At 42.8% G+C, this 19564-nt stretch overlaps 2 protein-coding genes across 2 annotated transcripts in view; both read left to right on the forward strand.

The window, feature by feature from the left end:
* Positions 1-2969: 2969 nt before the first annotated feature.
* The window catches only part of TOGARAM1 (TOG array regulator of axonemal microtubules 1), a 35164-nt gene continuing 18569 nt past the window's right edge, over positions 2970-19564 (forward strand). The window contains exons 1-3 of the mRNA XM_075282642.1: positions 2970-2994; positions 6095-7578; positions 18454-18580. Coding sequence (XP_075138743.1) covers positions 6304-7578; positions 18454-18580 — 1402 coding nt within the window. The 5' untranslated portion in view covers positions 2970-2994; positions 6095-6303. The remainder of the gene's footprint in view (positions 2995-6094; positions 7579-18453; positions 18581-19564) is intronic.
* Positions 11793-12485, forward strand: LOC142214013 (large ribosomal subunit protein eL19-like). The gene has a single exon (XM_075282696.1). The coding sequence runs from the start codon at positions 11818-11820 to the stop codon at positions 12409-12411; it is 594 nt and encodes a 197-aa protein (XP_075138797.1). The 5' UTR covers positions 11793-11817; the 3' UTR covers positions 12412-12485.

Here is a 19564-nt window from a genome sequence, read left to right on the forward strand (position 1 = left end):
GTTTTGTGGTCTCGGTGTGTTCTGTAGTTACTATAGGTTACGTAGGCAGCAGTCCTCCAAGGTCCAGATCACAACAGCATACAGGCGGCAGCCCCTCAGGGACCATTCTTTTTCCAGCACCCAGATGGCAGTGACCCAGGGACTGGAGGGCCCCTCCCACCCCCCACAGCACTCCGGGGCAGCCCCTCTCCTCCCAACACAAAGGTGGCAAGACCCCAGGCACCAGACCCCTCCAATACACAGGCAGCAATCCAGGGATCACCACCAGCAACCCCCCCCCCACACACACACACACAGGCAGCACTGTAGGAACCCCCCACTTACATAAACGTAGTACCCCAGGGACCAACACACCACACAGCAGCACCCCTCAGACGCTCAGCCATATGCACAGATGGCACCCTAGGGACCCCCATGCATGCACACAGGTGGCAGCACCCTGGGACCACCTCCAGAACGCCCTCTTACACAATCAATACCCCAGAACCCCCCACACAAAATCAATACCCCAAGTATCCCACATGCAGCAGCCCCCCCAGCGACCCAAACCCCACAAGACCCTGCTCCCATTACATGCCAGCAGCACCCCAAATGACCCCTGCCCCCCCCCTCCCCCGTTTAAATGCCAGACGCACACCAAGGACACATGCCCCCATATTTAGATGCCAATGGCAGCTCAGGGACCCGTGTCTCCACCCCCTTTAATTGCCAGAAACACACCAGGGACCCCTGCCCCTATCCATGCCAACAGCATTCCTCTCAGATGCCAAGAGCACCCAGAGGATCCATACCCCCCTTAAAATGCCAGAAGCACCCTTCCCCCCACCTGATGCCAGCAACACCGCAAGGACCCCTTTAGATGCCAGAAGCACCCCAAAATCGCATGCCCCATATTAAGATGCACCCCTGGGACTCCTGCCTGGACACAGAGGAGTTGAATCCGGGACATACGTCCCACTAACTGGGACCACGGGACACAACCCCGAATCCGGGACTGTCTCGCAGAATTCGGGACAGTTGGGAGGTATGCCTAAGAGGTAAGAAGTAATACCCTCATTGCTCTGAAGAGCTCATTTGCATATTGACATAAACAGTGATGTCTTAGCAAGGGAGGCACCAATTCAGTTGGCCCAAACCTATCTATCCGCACGTGCGGTTTGAAATTCTGGCTTCCAGTAACGAACTCCCTATAAAAAGCAAAATCCAACCTTTTGGGGATATATCCTTTTTTATTTTTTTAATGCATTTTTACTTTCTACTTTGGCCGAGACTCTGTGGTAGCAAAGTCACCTTGGGACTGCAGGACAGTCCACCTTGGAACTGGGGGGAGCAACGTAGAGAGGGACATAAAACCATGACGGCAACCAGGAGGGGGACATGAAACTAAGGGGGCAACCAGGAAAAGGATGTAAAGCTGTGGAGGCAACCTGGAGTGGGACATGAACTGTGGGGGCAACCTGGATGGGGATAATCAGGGGATCACGAAACTGTGTGGACAGGATCTGTACTTGTGAGGGCAAGTAAGGGGGCTGTGAGGGTCAGGTAAGTGGTGGTATTATGGGGCGGCACTTATGAAACCTTTGCACTGACCCCATCAATGTGTTAAAATAGCACTGAAGGTACCCATTACACCAGTATCAGATTGTTGGTACCTTTAGCATTACAAAAATATACAACCACACAAAAAAACTAAATATTAACTAAAAAGTATTAACCCCTGCCCAGCCTTTTGTCAGATTCCACTGTAATATAGACAGACATACGGACTATCTACATAGCTGATATCTGTGGGTTCAACTGCTGGGAGCCCCACTGTTCTCCAGATCAGTGTTCCCTGAATTCCCTGTGTGAATGGGGCAGTAGTGCACACAAGCCTCAACCACTCTATTCATTTCTATGGAACTGACTGAGTTAGCCAACATCATTCTCTCAGTACTACAGTAATATCTAATTCACTTAACGGACTCCTGTTGTCACAATCAGTGGAGCCCCAGCAGGTAGACCGCTGTACAAAGCTCTGTACTCAGTTATCTTCATCAGTCCTATAGAAGTGAATGGAGCAGTAGATCCACATGCTCAGTACGGCTGGAACCTCTATAGAGTAGGCGGCAGGAAATCGTGCCGGCATGAAGCACTGTATAATATGGACTGCGCATGCGGGGCCACTGTGCAAGGGCCACTGTGGACCAAATTATACTATGCAGGGGCCACTGTGTAGCATATTATACTGTGCGGGAGCCTCTGTAGAGTATGATATACTATGTGGAGTATTATACTATGCAGGGGCCACTGTGGAGCATGTTATACTGTACAGGGGCCACTGTCGAGCATTATACTGTGCGGGAGCCACTGTGGAGTATGATATACTATGTGGAGCATTATACTGTGGAGGGGGCTCAGAATTCCTGCTGGCAGCCCTTCATGTTATGTGGGCACACAGGGATGGTGAGCCCTAGGCCCTTCAGCCCGACACTCTATATATAAATGGGACCCGCCAATCAGCCTTAGTAAAGGACACATGATATCAGAGGTAGTGAGGTCCCATGTCCTTTTCCTAGACCTCTGGGAGACATCGGGGCAACGGGGACAGGTGAGTATGGCTTTTTACTTTTTATTTTACCTTCCCTTATATAAAAAAACGATATCCTGGACAACCCCTTTAAGCAATGTTTACAAGGACACAGTTCCCAGGCGTCCATACTGGACACCCAATATTCATTATTACAGATTGAAAGGATATTTGGCTACTTCTTGCTGACAGCTGTAGATACAGTGTGCTGATATAGATTCATATATATCTACAGTGCTTCAAAACATACAGCACTGCAGGGTGACCACCAAGTTACCACAACACAGACACACACAGAGTGGGCGTGTACTACAAAGGCGGGCGGAGGAAGATTGGTTCTACAGCCTTGCCGTAGTACGTTGACGTCACTAGTCAGCTGATCAACTCCGTCCAGAGCAACCGGCAACACAAGAATTGCGTCCACTGTAAGCCGGGGAGGGAGAGGGTTGGTTGGTGCTGCTGTGTTGGTAGGACTGGTAGTGATAGATGGTATATAGGGAGTATGTAGGGTGCAGTCAGGGGGCTCTGGTGATGACACACTGCAGGTAGATTTGTATAGCGGGATATTTGGGCAACTCGGGTCTTGTTTGCTCCAAAAGCATAATGACAGAAGTGGAGAGGATTGTCACCATGTGTATATGTAGGTATATGCAAGTGTGTATGTTATAACTGAAGTATTATCTGTATAGTCATGTGGGCTGTTCTACTAGCTGTGTGTATATGTATATGGTGTGTATGTATGTGGATATGTATATGATAGATATACTTCTGTATAGTCACGTGGGCTGTTCTTTTAGCTGTGTATGTCATGTATATATTACCATACATATTCTATATGTTCTATCGTGTATACATGGATATGTTTATCTTATTTACTTACCTCTATGTATCTGCTTTAGTCGGAAAGTAAATAATATTTTGTTGCCTATTTGTGTTTTTCTTCAGATTTTTACTATTGCACTTCACAATGCAATTAATGCATTTATTACTTCTATCCAGTTCACAGTTATTCCTGTGTTCTAAACCCCACACGTTGTTTTACTCCAGGTTGCTGCATACAGCTAAAAGGCACAATGTTTATATGCTTTACCTGCGTTTGCCCCAAAATAGTGTAATTTGCTGTAAAATCTCATGTATTTTTTTTTTTTGCTGGGTCGCAGTAACTTCAGTAGAGCTGCAACATGTGAATGTACCCTTAGGCCATAGCTAGTGCGATGGATCTTTAAACAGATCTTGAAAGATCTGATTTCCTTTCATTGTTTTTAGTGTCATGGTAAGTACTCTTGTTGCCAGAAAATTCTGTACCCTGAAGACAATACCAGGCCATCATGGTCACCTCTGGTACCTATGCAATCACAGCAAGAATAGAATACTTCATTGATCTCATAGGGAAATTTGTTAACTTAATCACATAATGTAGTAGTAAAAGTGGAGGAAATATAATTAGGTTTGTGACACGGTCAAGGAGTATACATTCAGGATAGGGACTTGCCATAAGGGCACTAGTCATCTACAGTTTTTAAGCATGAGATTGTTAATGCTAGGTTCATACTAATCATTTGAGATTACACAGGAAGGACTTTTCTCTCCACAGATATTTATACAATTTTATTTAATTTTTTTTGTGATACAAGATTGGCAGAAACTGAGCTGAAACCCAGTGGACCCTATTATAGTCTATGGGGTTTGATGGTAACCACTTTTTATTTATTTATTTATTTATTTATTTTTTTAAGTGGACAGGGTTTCTGTGCTAGTGTGAGCCCAGCCTAAGATCTAAACTGTCTTCTGCCACGGTGCAGCTGGGTGAACTGTCCACTGAGGGAACTTAGTTAATTCAGAGCAACTTTGTTAAGGGGTGCAGTGGGTTACCTAGGATGGATTTGAGTTTCCTTAAAGTCCTCTGCCACAGAATAGTTTCTCATCAGTCGAGCTGACCTCCACCCATAGAGTCTGCCCTTTTGATGTATTTGTCAGTCCTGTTAACATCCATCTTTCTAGTGAGGACAGCCGCGTTCATTGGCATGCCACTTCTCTGAAGTACCCAGCACAGCAATGTCCAGAAGGTACCTCATTCAAGTGACTGATGCCTGTATCCCTTCTTCTAGAGGATTGCTTCAGTTCCCACAAATGGAACACCACTGATCATTCAGCTATTCAGACTATGCTAAAGCTGGGCTATCAATGTAATATCCTCCATTATAAGTAATTGGGCTCATTAATATTTGTCAGTACCTGTTAGAAAACAGATCCAGTAAGTTGATTGCTCTTTTATAAACCAAGTGTAAACTATATAGACAAAGTGATATAGATGTCATTTATTGCATACTCATAACTGTACATAATGTGCATTTTCTGTAATATGCTTACATTTTCTAGAATATATATTCGTCTCTGAGATTATGTAAACACTTGTATATTCCATACAACCTTATTTTTATTAACCTACAAATCCCCCAAACTGCTAAGACAAAAAAATATATTATCTGTATTACTCTCACTATTCTAAAGTAAATGCCTACATGAGTATAATTACGGGTCATAATGCAAAAACGCACACACATATGTAATATCAAAAAATTTATTTTATTAAACAATTTAAATGAATTATTGTTAAAATGTATGAGAGCTGGTGGTCATTACGACACCCAAGGTTCATACACCTAAATATAAAGTGCTAATGTGTAAATTCATATACTAACACAGTAATAACAAAACTTCATCAAAGTTGAATAACAGAATTCATCAAAACTTTATATATATGTGTGTGCGTGTGTTCTCAAAGTAATATAACCGATTGTGCAAGAAGTGTGTGTGTGTGATGTACCTAGCACAGCGTGGAAATATATTACATATACAAAAAAAATGCCAAAATAATACATGTATGTTAGCAAGTACGGTAATAGCCAGTATAAAAGGCAGAAAATTATAGACTGTTTAATCCATGCTGTACTGTGGACTTAGCCCACAAAATGCACCAAACATCAGTTCCTAACTATTCTCCATGACGTGTTGTTTCCAAACACAGAACCAAAGCATAGCTACTCAGAATGAAGCCCCAACCTCCACCTGCAGCCCCAACATGTGATTTTTGCCCCTTGCTTCGCTTTATAGATTGTTAGGCTGAATTCAGATGTTGAGATTATGTTTTGCAGATTATGTACCGCAAACTAAAGTACAATATATGTAAATGAGTTTTCTAATTTCGCTATGGATTTGCACTAAGATTCATGGTGGAGAAGTTTTGGCATGTGTGTCCTACATATTTCTGATGTGAACATTATATTTCTTATCTTGTGGAATATGAGATAATGGGAGGCAGGTCAACTGCTGGCACCATCACTAGAATAAGGGATCCCATTCCCCTATTTTCCTATATCTGTGTGTGTGGTTAGGAATTGTATGGAGGAATGGTCAAGCATGTATCCTATGGAAGATGCAGACACAGCCAAGTGAGCTCTCCAGATGTTTTTCTTCTTCCTGTATATTTTAAACTAACATTTTTTTTTTTCTTCAAACCTTCAGGAACCGCCTTCATTTCAGCATGTGTGAGGAGGAATATGAAGGCAGCTATGTTACCTGATTGTTGGATTTCCATTCATGTCTCTACCATCTGCTACACAATATGATTTCTATGGATTGGTGGGTGGCGAAAGTCAACGTTACTAACTGGATCAAAGTTGGAGGTGGCCCACAAGCCAACCTCAGTCTTCCACATCATCACCATGTAGAGAATGACGTTTTCTGATATTGGCGATCTACTCATGTCTAATAAAAATATGGAGGTCCACGTATCCCGTGTAGCACCCTTTGCTAATAATGGAGAAATCTCACAGTTGCGAAATGGATCTGGAAGGAGGAGATCACATACCCAAGACAACTCTTACTGTGATTTAGCTAATGAAGTGGTGATTCAGAGAAGTAATTCTCTTAGTAGGCCACATTCACGTACAAGGAGCTCTGCAGTTATAACAAGTCATTCTCAAGACAAAACCTATATCTCTTTAAGTGACAGCAACCTCAGCTGTGGCGTGATACCCAAGGAGCTGCAGTCCAGGCTTCTTGACTTGAAAGACTATAAATCCAGAACCCATGCTATTGAGGAACTAAAGTATCTTATCCAAGACTGCGATTTCAGTTCAATATCCCATTCCAATGTGGTTGGGTTTATTAGCTTTTTATGTACGCTGCTCGATGACAGTAACTTCACGGTTGTTCTTGTCACATTAGATGTTCTTAACTGCTTTGTAATTAACCTCGGTCAAGGTGTTAAGGAGTTCCTCAGGCCCATTGTTTCCTCTACAGTGAAACTCCTTGGAGATGGTAAGATAACAGTAAAGCAGGAGTATATGAAGATTTACATGAGACTTATGAAGGTGGCTGGACCTTACAAGGTGTTAACAGTGCTGCTTGAAAACCTAAAACACAAAAACTCCAGAGTCAGGGAGGAGGTGGTGAATATTTGTATCATATCCCTATTGACTTATCCAAGTGAGGACTTTAATTTGCCTTTTTTGGCTTGTGAAATTGCACCTTGTTTAATTGATAGCAAGCGGAGAGTCCGCCATGCAGCTTTGGAAGCCTTTGCTGTCCTGGCAGCCTCTATGGGGCCAGGAAAAAGCAGCCTTCTTAAAGCAGTGGATGAAGTAGAACTACAAGAAAATGGCGATGGATTAATGAATGCAGTTCAGGCCAGGTTGGCACGCAAGACCCTTCCTAGAATTACCCCCCAAGGTTTAGTAGAGTATGCGCTTCCTTTCCCATCATCTGCACAGATCAGAGGGTCTCATCATCTGCATGGGGCAGACACCGACTGGCTCTTAACTGGGAATCGGGTACAAAGTGGACATTATTCAACTGCAGATCACAGTGGTAGAGGGGGAGTCCCTCACATTGATCCTGTTGCTCGCAGAATGCTGAGCGCTGGGAAAGGAAAAAATAAGTTCCCTTGGGAGAATCAAGACCCAGGAGTCTTGGATGTGTTTCCTGGAACCCAGACCTCTGAACAGGTACCTTTGCATGTATATGTTGTGTTTTCATGTCTTGTCCCTGTTGGTATTGTCACGCAATATCTTTGCATATGTGACTTTCGTGGAATCTTCTGTAGGTTTATTTTTAGCAGTGACCCTAAGGACCAGGGTTTGTGCCTTCCTCACCCCACAACCTTTATGTTCAAAGTATAATGCTTGAATTTCCTACTGCTTCATGTATTATATGTATTGTCAGTGGTTCTTGTAATGCTGGTACCCAGTTTGCCAAAGTGGAAGATGCTTTTACGACGACAACTTGTGCAGGGTGATAAATGGGTTTCCGACTGGCATAACCTGTCTGATAAGTCATGAGTTGGTGTGGGTCATTTAGGGAGAACTCCTTCAAAGTGACCCTCCAGAACAAAGATGGAAATGGTGATTTACTTCAAAATCAGGTCTTTACCCACTCTATTCTATAGATCTATTGGGGTCTTTATATATGATCTTTAAAAATGGGTGACTGAGTCCTGGGCAGCAGTTGATATGACCGTCTAGGAACCTGTACAGGATTAGTTAACATATTCCAGGTTGGTCTGAGCCCCACTCCTATGGAACCTGGTTATTATGGCTAACAAAGCACCTGGGCAAAGCAAGGAGTGTTAGTGTCCACCTAGTCGTGTTTTAAATAAGTGGAAGGCTGATATCAATAATTAGGTCAGGAGACACACTGGACATGTAAAAGAGCAGAAACTGGATAACTGACCTCTTGACTTGATCAGAATGACTGACGGCATAGGCATGTGTGTTGGATTCTTTGTAACAGGATGAGTTTATGTATGATGTAATGTAATTATGGTTACATATTATTTATGAGAAAAGTGTGTGAAAAATCTCTAACCATAAATTTCCAAGAAGATCAATAGATGGCTAGCTAGTTTAACCAAGTGCAATATAAGCTGGTGACCCCATGGTAACCTGTTGATACTATAGAGTTGCCAGTCCTTGTGTTCTGTCACCGATGCAGAAATCTGGATAAGGTTTCAGCATAAGGTACAGTCACGCATACTACATACACTAGTAGTAATTCATTCATTCCTGAGCCTTTACTTATGTCATCTGGTGACTTTCCAGCTTTACAAATCAAGAACCCACAGCATCCCCTGACCACATGGAGAGCCCCAGGGTGCAGTCCACCATTCTAGCATATTAATGGGAAATCTTGGTAAAAAAAAAAACAAAACTAAAGCCCCTTTACAACGAGTTAATCTGCATTGGTGTTCAGTCAAAAAAGATGTGAATCTAAAGGGGATAACTAGTTTGGGCAGCCCCTCACGCTTGGTTGCCAACTATGTACTGATAAGCTGGTTGGGGATGTCTATGAAATGCACACATGAGAGGTCATTCAGTGAAAGGTAACAAAGGGGGTCTCTATTAGGGGGTCTTCTCAATTACATTCATGACCAAAAACAAGTTAGATACAAAGGGTCCTTAGGATACTTGGTACTCTTTCGTGATTTATTGTGTTCACTGCTAAATAGGCATTAAATGATTGTAACCGAACCCATTACTATTAGAACATGGACACAGATCCTGGGAATAGTAGTTTTCCAAAAGTCCTCACTGTTTTTTATTTCAAAGTATTATTTAGGTTTTACCTAGAGTTCAGAAAGTTCAAATGGAATAGATTCTTGTCAAGAATCTCTTCCATTTGGACTTTCTGCTTTTGATATTGAATATAGTATATGATTTGACTTTGCAATTGGACTTTTGTTTACCTAGTGTTCCCCTTTATACTCCTGCTGTTTTCAAGGCCGTAATGATTTTACAAGCCATTTTGGCCAGACTATTTGGTTACACGTGTCCAGTTTCCAATGGACAAGAGAACTGCCTTGTGACAGATGGTGCGAGAATAAAAATCCCCTACAAAAATAGTTTACATTCTTTGACTGTGATGAAGTTCTCTTGTCTAAAAGCTTTAAGAGCCTTGGAGCAGATAAGGATTCAGTGAATGAACACAGAGGGGCAATGGAAGGGTAGCTTGTTGTCGGAATCTAAAATTGCTGCCTTAAAGGTGCACTCAACTGTCTTGTCCTGCGGCTTTAGGATTGCTCCATGTCTACTGCAGCTGTCCTACAGTGAAGACTGCTGAGGTCAGAGATTGGTTACAGGTCACATGCTCATATTTGGTGCAACATTACAGCCAGCCTAGTCTAAAATGGTTTTGTTTTAAAGGGGCGGTTAACTGCTGAAGGCTGAGACCACACAAGGTGGAAAAGCTGCAGTTTGTGAGCTATAACCAGCAGTGGATTTAGCAGGAGGAGGAAGTAGAAGTGCTGCCTCTTTATATTTGCTATTATTTTTTTAAGCCACCCTTGGGTATGGTAAAATTTGCAAAAAAAAAAAAATTAACACCATTTCCAAAATGTTTGACCTCGGCTAAAATTCCTTTTTGGTAGTGGGGTGTGTTATGATTTCAGCTTTATTACTCAGTTATTTCCGAACAGTGTGCTGTTTGTGTTCCCCGTAGAGAGCATACAGTCCTGTTGACTTTAAATAGGTATTTGCGGCTTTTTTTTTTTTTTTAACCATGGACAATCTTGAATGGTTGTATTTCATCTGTGAACTTGCACACTGGTGTCAACATCCAACAGATCGTAGTTTGTTTAACCCTTGCATGCCCCAGGATCTGTGTGTGTGTCTGCATGTATGTGTATAAAACATCTCTGAAATGAAATCATTCACATTTATTGCATCTTCTATCTGTATTAGACTGCCATAAGCACTTCCTCCAGCCGTGACATCTCTGTTTCATTCTTGGTCTCTTGTCCAGCTTGCAACAAAGATATCTTTTACTCTAAACTTTTTCAGGCACTCCACTCAAATTTTCCTCACCTGAACTCCCCATCTGCCTATTCTCTATAGAATACAATATAAACTTATCATCCTCATCCACAAAGGTCTCCCTCTCACCACATTCTCTTCCTCATCTGTCTACCACCCAACCTGTACTCTCCATTTGGCCAGTGACCTGAGACTAATATCCTCTATTATTAGAAGCTCCCACACCCATCACCCTCTGTACCTAATAGATTGTAAGCTCTTGCAAGCAGGACTCTCTTTCTCCCATTGTGTGACTTGATTTCTTACACTATTATGTCTGTACTTGAGCCCTGTGATTTGTAAACTGCTGTGGAATATGTTGGTGCTATCTAAATAAAATTGTATTAGGATTTAAATTAATGGTGCCCCCCAAATAGTAGTAATAATACACAAGAGTGACACTTAAAATGAATACTGCCCAATTCCACAGAGACTAATGCCACCTTGTATTAACTATGCCCCTGGTGCTCCCTTACATAAATATTGCCCATAATGTTCCCCTTATATTAACCTGGATGTCTGTTTTGTTTGTTTTTTTGTTTTGTTTTTTTCTTTGAGAATAGGCCATGAGTATCTGATTGGCAAGAAGACAACTAGACTCTCCACAGATCAGCCATTTGGGGGGTGCATCTGGTCTCTGTACTATACAGAGCATGGAGCCAAAAACAGATAACTTTATATAGTGGCCCAGCGGCAAAGCCTCATAGCTTTCATTGATATCAAATCCCAAATGGCTGATACATGCAGGCTACAACTGTCTGCCCCTCATCAGATATTCATGAGTGATCCCATCTGACAAAAAACTAAATATATTATACTCTCCTCTGATCCTCTACAGGGTTGGCCCTGGAACTGTGCCTCTTCGTCCTTCTTGTTTTTACTTCTAGGCCACAAGGCACTTCAAGTATCCTAGTTGTGGTCAGGGTGCCTTGTAGGCTTTCTGTCTACAAGTCAAGATTGTGGTGGAGCAGGAGGTCAGCAACTTCCTTCTCTACCATATATACCTGTATTTTAACTATATCTGTGTCCCTGTAGATGCTGATATAGTTGAGTTTGCTGTAGTTCTTTGCGGCGGCTCCACAGTCAACCCCCTGCTAGCTATGCTTCTGTTAAGGGTTAAGATATATGTATTCTTTATGCAATCATTTTATTTCTTCAATGCCAAAAATGAATATACCTGTATCCTCAAAAATCTCCTACAGTGTCCAGCTCCGGTGCAAACATGTTACCACAATTACAACATCAAATAAACCCTGTGTGTGATTGTATCAATTCCCTATGTTACCTCATCTACTGTCTTTAAAGGGGTTATCCTGAGGAGAATAAGATCTGCATAGGAGTTGTATACACAAAATAGTAGGATACCTTTCCTTTCCGAGCTGGAGCAGAGCAGCCGCCATGAGTATGCTCAGACTTCAAAAGAGGCTCACCTCCAGCGTGCTGCGCTGCGGCAAGAAGAAAGTATGGCTGGATCCAAATGAAACCAATGAGATTGCCAATGCCAACTCCCGCCAGCAAATCAGGAAGCTGGTTAAGGATGGTTTGATTATTCGTAAACCAGTGACTATCCACTCTCCTGCCCGATGCCGTAAGAACACTCTTGCACACAGAAAGGGCACACATATGGGCATTGGTAAGAGAAAGGGTACTGCCAATGCTCGTATGCCTGAGAAGGTGTCCTGGATGAGGAGGATGCAAATTCTTCGCCGCCTGCTCAGTCGTTATCGTGAGTCCAAGAAGATCGGCAGGCATATGTATCACAGCCTTTACCTGAAGGTCAAGGCTAACGTGTTTAAGAACAATCGTATTCTAATGGAGCACATGCACAAACTGAAGGCAGACAAAGCTCGCAAGAAGCTGTTGGCTGACCAGGTAGAAGCTCACAGATCCAAGACAAAGGAGGCAAGGAAGTGCCGTAAGGAAAGACTTCAGGCCAAGAAAGAGGAGATAATCAAGACACTCTCAAAGGAAGAGGAGTCCAGCAAGAAATAAATTGTGTACCCCATGTCGTGTATTTAGAGTATTGCCCTGTGCAAGCTCAATAAACATCCTCAGCCCTCCAAAAAAAATAAAACCAAATTATGGGATAGTTTTGTTTTAGACTGTTTACTACTAGACTAGTGTGTTTTTTTTGTTTGTTTTTTAATGTATTGGAGCCACAGAGCTGTGGGATCTCAATACAAAGATCTCTATGTGTGTGTGTACATGTAGCAGGTGTTGCGGTAGTTGCTGTATGGAAAGTGTGTGTTATATCTACTTATCACAAGACCCAATATGCCGGCCGTGTTGTTTTTGCAGTAGACATTTTGCCTTTACTTGTTACCACTGCACTACTGCTACACGTATATGAGTACCCAAATTCGAGAACATTTAATAATTTACAGATCCATTAGTCTCTTGAGATTTGGACTTTAACACTGTAAAATAGTCATGGGGAAAATCTGTTGGGAAAGGTCCAGGAATTCTTGGTACAGAGACTTTACAGTTCAGCTATATCCAGGGTAGGGACAGTTAAAATCCACATGGGCTTTCTTCATTATTCTTATTCCCTTATGGCAAGAAGGTAACAGAGAAGTGGTTCTTGCCAACCTCCATTGCACAATTTTTAATAGGCTCCATGTACTCTCAGGGCTTGAGGCTGAGACCTGTAGAACACACCATTGAACCAACACAGTTGGTAAATTGTACACTGTGTACATGATCAGCAATGGCTTTGCTGAGAATGAGGGGCTTGGTGTCTTAAAGGGGTTCTCTGCTTTGAAAAAATATTAAATATCCTATTAGGGAATGAAAGAGATTTCTTGGAATAAGAATATTGATAACTTAGTCTTAGGATAAGTCATCAATATGAGATCAGCAGGGGTTCAACACCTGGCACTCCTATGATCGGCTGTTTGAAGTGGATGCACGGCTCAGGTGAGTGGATGTCATGCTCATGAATCACATGGCCTGTTTGCAGTTGAAATGAATGGGAGTTTGCTGCAATGCCAAATACAGCTGCTGTGCAAAATACAGTGCTGTACTTGTAAGCATTGAAAGGGGTATTCCAGGCAAAATAAGTTACTCCTATGTACAGGATTGGGGAGGGTCCAGTTGCTTAACACCTTAGTTTTGACTGGAGCATCTGGACAAAAAGTGTTCGTCATTCATTGCGGTCGTTATTCATTGCATTCGTTATTCATTTCAATGGGACTGCTGGCGATAGACGAAACACAGCACTTGAAACTTTTCAGTGGTCCCGTTGAAATGAATGGAGAGGTGCAGGCTGTCCATGCTGCTCTGCCTTTCAAAACGTGGGTGCAGTTCTTGTGACCAGAGGGCTTGCCAGCTGTTGGACCTTCACTGATCTGCAACTTTCCCCCCATCTTTTGCATGGGGAGGTAATTTACTCTGACTGGAGTACCCCTTTAAGAGGCAACTTTGCTAATTTAAGAGTAGGTTGTCAATATTGCATTCTTAGTAAACACCCTTAACAAAAGGGGGGTCTCCTAGCCAAAGGCCTTATCTATTAACCAAAGCCTCAAAGTGTGTCTTATGCTCTGCAGGACATGGAACATACATGAATTATATGAAAAACACATTCAATCAAAACTGTGTAATATGTTCATTTTGCCTATAGTGGAAGTGGAGGGAAATTGCATATTTACTGACTGGTCCATCCATAAGATTACTGATTATAAACTGAAGAGCCTACGGGGAAAAAAGGGGGGTTGTTTTTTCTGAGCCTCAGGATGTCCACCAACCACAAGAACATGGTTCTCGTGTGCCCCATTAAAATGGAGGGGTAGTTGCGGGCCTACAGTGATGAATAAAGTGGTAGCACGTGTGACAGCTTCTCCTTTCAAGCGGGGGGTCCTGGGACCACCGTTCCTGTGATCTAGCAGATATAATTTCCTAGCATGTTACAGGCCTGTCCAGGAAGCACCCTATGTTTAATATTACATTTTTTTTTTTTTTTTTAGTTACTTTTATGAATAATAAACCTCTTTCACCATTATTCGAAATATAATATACAGCCAACATAGAAACCAAGAATACATGTATGCGATCTGCTTGCATGTGCTGTAGTCTCTTTAGAAGTCAGAACTTCTGTCCGCTCGCCTGTCACTTTTATTTGTTAGTTGCACAACCTAGATACTCTATGTGCCAGCAGCAGGGAATGCCTCCAGTGTTTCCATTGTCTGACCCAAGTTTACTTGCTGTATAAACAGTAGAGGTGTGATGTTGCCAAGAGACCGCCGATAAGAACTTGTTCACCTAGCAGGCCATCCAAGCCTATACTTCAGTACATAGCAGCTAATTAGGACTTTGGATGGGACATATAATTACACGGCATTACATAAGCACTAAGCTGACTTTTACTAAGTGGGGGTCATTTACTTTTGGGAGTGTGCACAGTGGCATGTGGCAGTCTGACCCCTGGGGGGGTCACTAGCTAAGTCACAGAAAACATCTGAATGGACTATATGAGTACGGTCTGGTTAGTCCACAGATATATATATATATATATATATATATAATTTCTTTAATTGTTTAAGAAGTGTTTTAACAATAAAAAGAACAGATTCGATAACCAATATCATTCCTATAAATAAATAGGATCAAAAAGAACTGACCGTCAAAATTACAATGTAAACACGGTAAGCAAAACGGCATAGGTTATCAAACAGGCATGGATATATTGCACAACCAAAAGGGCAAAAAAGACATTAGTAGACCAAGACAAGACAGGAAACAAGGGGAAAACGGGGATTAGGGAAGACCGGAAGAGTGCAGTGAAATACTGTGTCATATAGGCTGGGTTGCCCAGAATGTGTCCCATAAGTTCCAAATCGCGTGAAATCGCTCCTCCTCATTATTAAGGACAGTGGTCAGGTACTCCAGAGAATGCGCACTCCTGTTCCTGCAGTATAGTTCCTCCAGGGATGGGAGGGCCTGCAAGCGCCAATGTTTAGCTATCAAACATCGAGCAGGCGCCAAAAAAAATAAAAAGAGGCGAAGAGTGGGCTTGCGCAAATTGACAGACAGGAAATGGAGAAATGTCCTAGGAGAGAGAGGAAAACACACACGCACTAATAGATCCTGAACCTGGCACCAGAAAGGGATAAGGGAAGGGCAGGACCAAAATAGGTGAAAGAGATGTGCGGGGCGAGCGCCACAACACCAACAACAATCTGGAATGGATCTGTCAAAGGAGTGGAGAAGGGCTGGTGTGTGGTACCAGTGCATCAGCATTTAAAAAAAAATTCTCTTTATGAACAACACAATTCAAGGACTTGAGCCCCCTATCCCAGATGAGGGACCAGTCAGCGTCTGAGATGGGCTGACCCAAATAGGTTTCCCACTGAGGCATGTATGGGTGTTTAAGGCAAGACCTCATGGGTGGGGTTCAATAGAATGCAGTAAATAACCCCTGCATTCCAGTACCAGCCTTGCAGAGTCGCTCAAACACCGTAGGGGTGGGTGCAACTGTCCCCCGAAACATTGAAGCTGCATAGTGGGAAATTTGGACATACATGAACTCGCTAGACCCGGGGAGGCCAAATCTGGACCGGAGCTCATCAAATGGCAAGAGAGCCTGGGTCCGATTGTCTGTAATATCATCTAGCCGAAAAAGGCCAGCTTTCAGCCACAGCCCAGCCACGGGTCCAACGAGCCCAGGTGGAAAACGAGGGTGTAGGAGAAATGCAGTCATAGAGGAATTTAGAAGAAGAGATAGGGAAACGAGTCAAACAGGTGCGCCAAACATCTCTCATAAGCGCCATAGGGCCCAGGAGGTCAGTACCAGGAGGTGAGTATGGAGCAGATCAAATCAGTGAACTAGGGTGGTGCGGGGCCAACCACAACTTCTCAATCTCCATCCACTTGGAGTATGCATGGAGAGTAGACCAAGCCGGGATCCTACGTAATTGGGCAGCCCAATAATACAGTATCAAGTTTGGAAAAGAAACGACACCTCGAGATCTATGGGTCATCAAAAGCTGACGGGACAGCCTGTGTCTCCCCCTGGCCCACACAAAACTAAGAAGCGAGCTCTGCAGCGCCCGAAGGTCTTTAAGAGGGACCGGTATCGGGAGGGTCTCAAACAGAGTATTTTAGACAACGCAGTCATCTTAACAGCAGCAATGCAGCCAAAGAGAGACATAGGCCAGCCCCGCCATTTGACAAGAAGGGACCGTATATGTCTATAAAGCTGTGGGAAGTTCACCTGATGCAGTTGGGAGTAGGACCCAGTCAAGTGAATTCCAAAATATTTCAAGGAGTTGGACTGCCAAGTGTATGGAAAGGCCAGCCAAAACCGGAGGGGGAACACGGATGGGTAGGGCCTTCGTCTTAGAGGTGTTAATCTTATAGCCAGACAGTTGCCCAAAGCGAGTGAGAAGAGCATGAAGGTTAGGGAGGGAGACATGGAGGTTAGTAAGAGTAAGAAGGATATCATCAGCAAATACAGAATGCTTAAACTCTCGACCGCAAACTCGAACCCCCAAGATGTCAGAACATATCTGAATCGCCACCGCCAAAGGTTCAATACAGAAAACGAAAGGTAGAGGGGATAACTGGCATCCTTGCCTAGTGCCGTTACTTAAGCGAAATTGCGGGGGGGGGGGGGGGGAGTGGCATGAGGAAGTTTAATCGTAGTGGAAGGGGATGAATAAAGACACCGGATAGCCGATAAGAAAGGCCCCCGAAGACCATAAGAGGCCAGAGCCTAGAATAAAAAGGGCCAGCCCAACCGATCAAATGCTTTTTCTGTGTCCAAGCTGAATACCAAGAGCTCTGAAGCAGAGTGCGAGGTCAAATCAGTAAGATCAATAGTTCTTCTGATATTAACGCCACCCTGACGACAGGGGACGACTCTCACTTGGTCTTTATGAACCAGTGAGGGGAGGCACTCATTCAATCTAGATGCAAGGAGTTTGGTAAACAGCTTGAGATCGGCGATCAAAAGTGAGATGGGTCTGTAGTTCTGGCAGTCAAGGGGATCCTTTCCAGGTTTCGGGATCAGTGTGAGAAAAGAGTGTGAGAGTGAATCTGGAATGGCCTCGCCTGCTGTAAAAGCCGAAAATAGTGAAACAAGGTGTGGAACCATTTCTGTGCTGAATACCCTGTAATATAAGTAGGTAAGACCATCTACCAAAGGGATATTCTTACCTATATACAGGATATACCATAATTGCCTGAATGGCAGGATCTCACCTTTGGAACTGTTTACATGTTCCCCGCAAGACAACTATTGTTTTTTAATTCCCTAGTGAAAATCTGTCAAGATTTCATGCTTTAAATGGATTTTCTGAGCTAAAAATCTTAGTGACCTATCCTCAAGATAGGTCATCCATATCAGATTGATGTGGATTCAACATTCACTACACTCATAGAGCAGTTGTTCTCTGCAGCTCATGTACAGAGAATAGAGCAGGAAGCAGACAGCTCAGTTCTCTGTGCAGTCGCCAGGCCAGGTACTTTAATTGGAGCTAAGCTGTAGTGACTTGCTTCAACCACTTCACAGAAAACAGCACTGTCCTCTTCTTGTTTTTGATCTATGTTTCATTTCCCAAGAACTACTAATCAGTGGGGTTCAGGGCGTATTTGTAATACATTTACATCAAGAAATGAATGGTAAGTCTCTGGTGAGAAAAATATTATTGGGTAATTGAACAGTGTATGATTCCTGTCAGTGAATAGAAACCTTCTTGTTTTGTTCAGAAGGTGAGAACAAAGAGAATAAAAATGTCCCCTTTTGTCAAAAGGTTTTTCAGATTTTTTTTGTTTTTCTGTTGTTTCAGGGAAAAAAAACCTGTTCCATATGAATAAGCCCTAAAAGTAACATGGGAGGAGGATAATGTTCTCATAGGACATTAATTTATTTCTTGGCACTTTCTGCCATGCCCTGGTACAATGTATGCTATCTGTACTCCACTCATCTGGAAGAGTGACTAATGGATACTCAGGATTTGTGTAGTTTACAATATTATCTTATATCTTTGGGATATTTGGAGATGTAATGACTTTTTTTTCTTTTCTTTTTCATTGCAGCCTCCTTCCAAGTTTGATGTACATCACACACCCATTGTAAAGACCCCAACTGCTAAAACCAGAAACTCCATTCAACAGGCACCTGTAGAGCAAAGTTTTCATCACGAGACCCTACCAGCATTCAAAGGTATTACAAGATGGCCTATCATGTGTTTTGTGCTTTGCCGTTCTATAATTCTTTGAAACATAAGCCTACGAACAAAACTAGACAAAAAGCAGCTGTTTGTTTTCAATCTTAGGTGTATTTTGGATATGGTAGGGGTACTTGTTGTCAGGTTTGATTCACATCTGTGTTCGGGTTTCCGTTCAGACGGTCCGCTTGGGGACCCCTAAACAGAAACCTAATCCACATAAAAAAGTAGTTACCTTAGGGAACCTGCGGACCCCATAGACTATAATGGGGTCTATGTGGTTTCTGCACAAAAAATGCGGAGAGAAAAGTGCTGCTTGCAGCGCTTTTCTCTCCACTTTTTTCATGTATAGAGAGGAATGGAATCCCCAAACACAGATGTGAACCGAGCCTAAGGTGTAGCCTAGATGTTAGCGGCAATAGCTTGGGGTTACCGCACCCAGTTTGGGCTGTATATGGATCCCCTTACACTGGCTGGTGATTAGGAACAATTTTTTTTCACAATGTACATTCGGGTGATTGTCTCAGTGTGTAAAAAGCACTTTATGTGGGTGTATAGGTTTGTATTTGAGGACTGTATAGCTAATATTAAGCAATCTGTGTAGACCTACAATAGGCTCTGTTCATGCTTCGTTCAGGGTTTATGTTTAGGTGTATGTGCTGAAGAAATGACCCAGCATATTCCACACAGAGGTGTATAGGTCATCTACAGATTGGCAGGTAAGTAATGTATCCATTACTGTACAGCAGAGGGAACTGTATATGAAAGGGCTGCAGAATGCTCTTTTACCATCCATTATGTCTAAGGCAGGCTTCACACTACCGTTGAATTCTGTTATGAAGGTGTCCGTTCAAAAAAAAAAAAAAAAAAAGGACACATCATAAAGGACACTAACTGATTGCATTATAAGTCCGTTGTCCATAGACTTAAATGTTAAAAAAATAACGGACATGTAGGATTTTTTTTTTTTTTTTTTTGAG

Source organism: Leptodactylus fuscus, chromosome 7 (assembly GCF_031893055.1).
Source record: "Leptodactylus fuscus isolate aLepFus1 chromosome 7, aLepFus1.hap2, whole genome shotgun sequence".
NCBI lineage: Eukaryota > Metazoa > Chordata > Amphibia > Anura > Leptodactylidae > Leptodactylus > Leptodactylus fuscus.

Excerpts from the sequence above, each read along its gene's own strand:
- LOC142214013 (XM_075282696.1), top strand. The coding sequence starts at position 11,818 with ATGAGTATGCTCAGACTTCAAAAGAGGCTCACCTCCAGCGTGCTGCGC.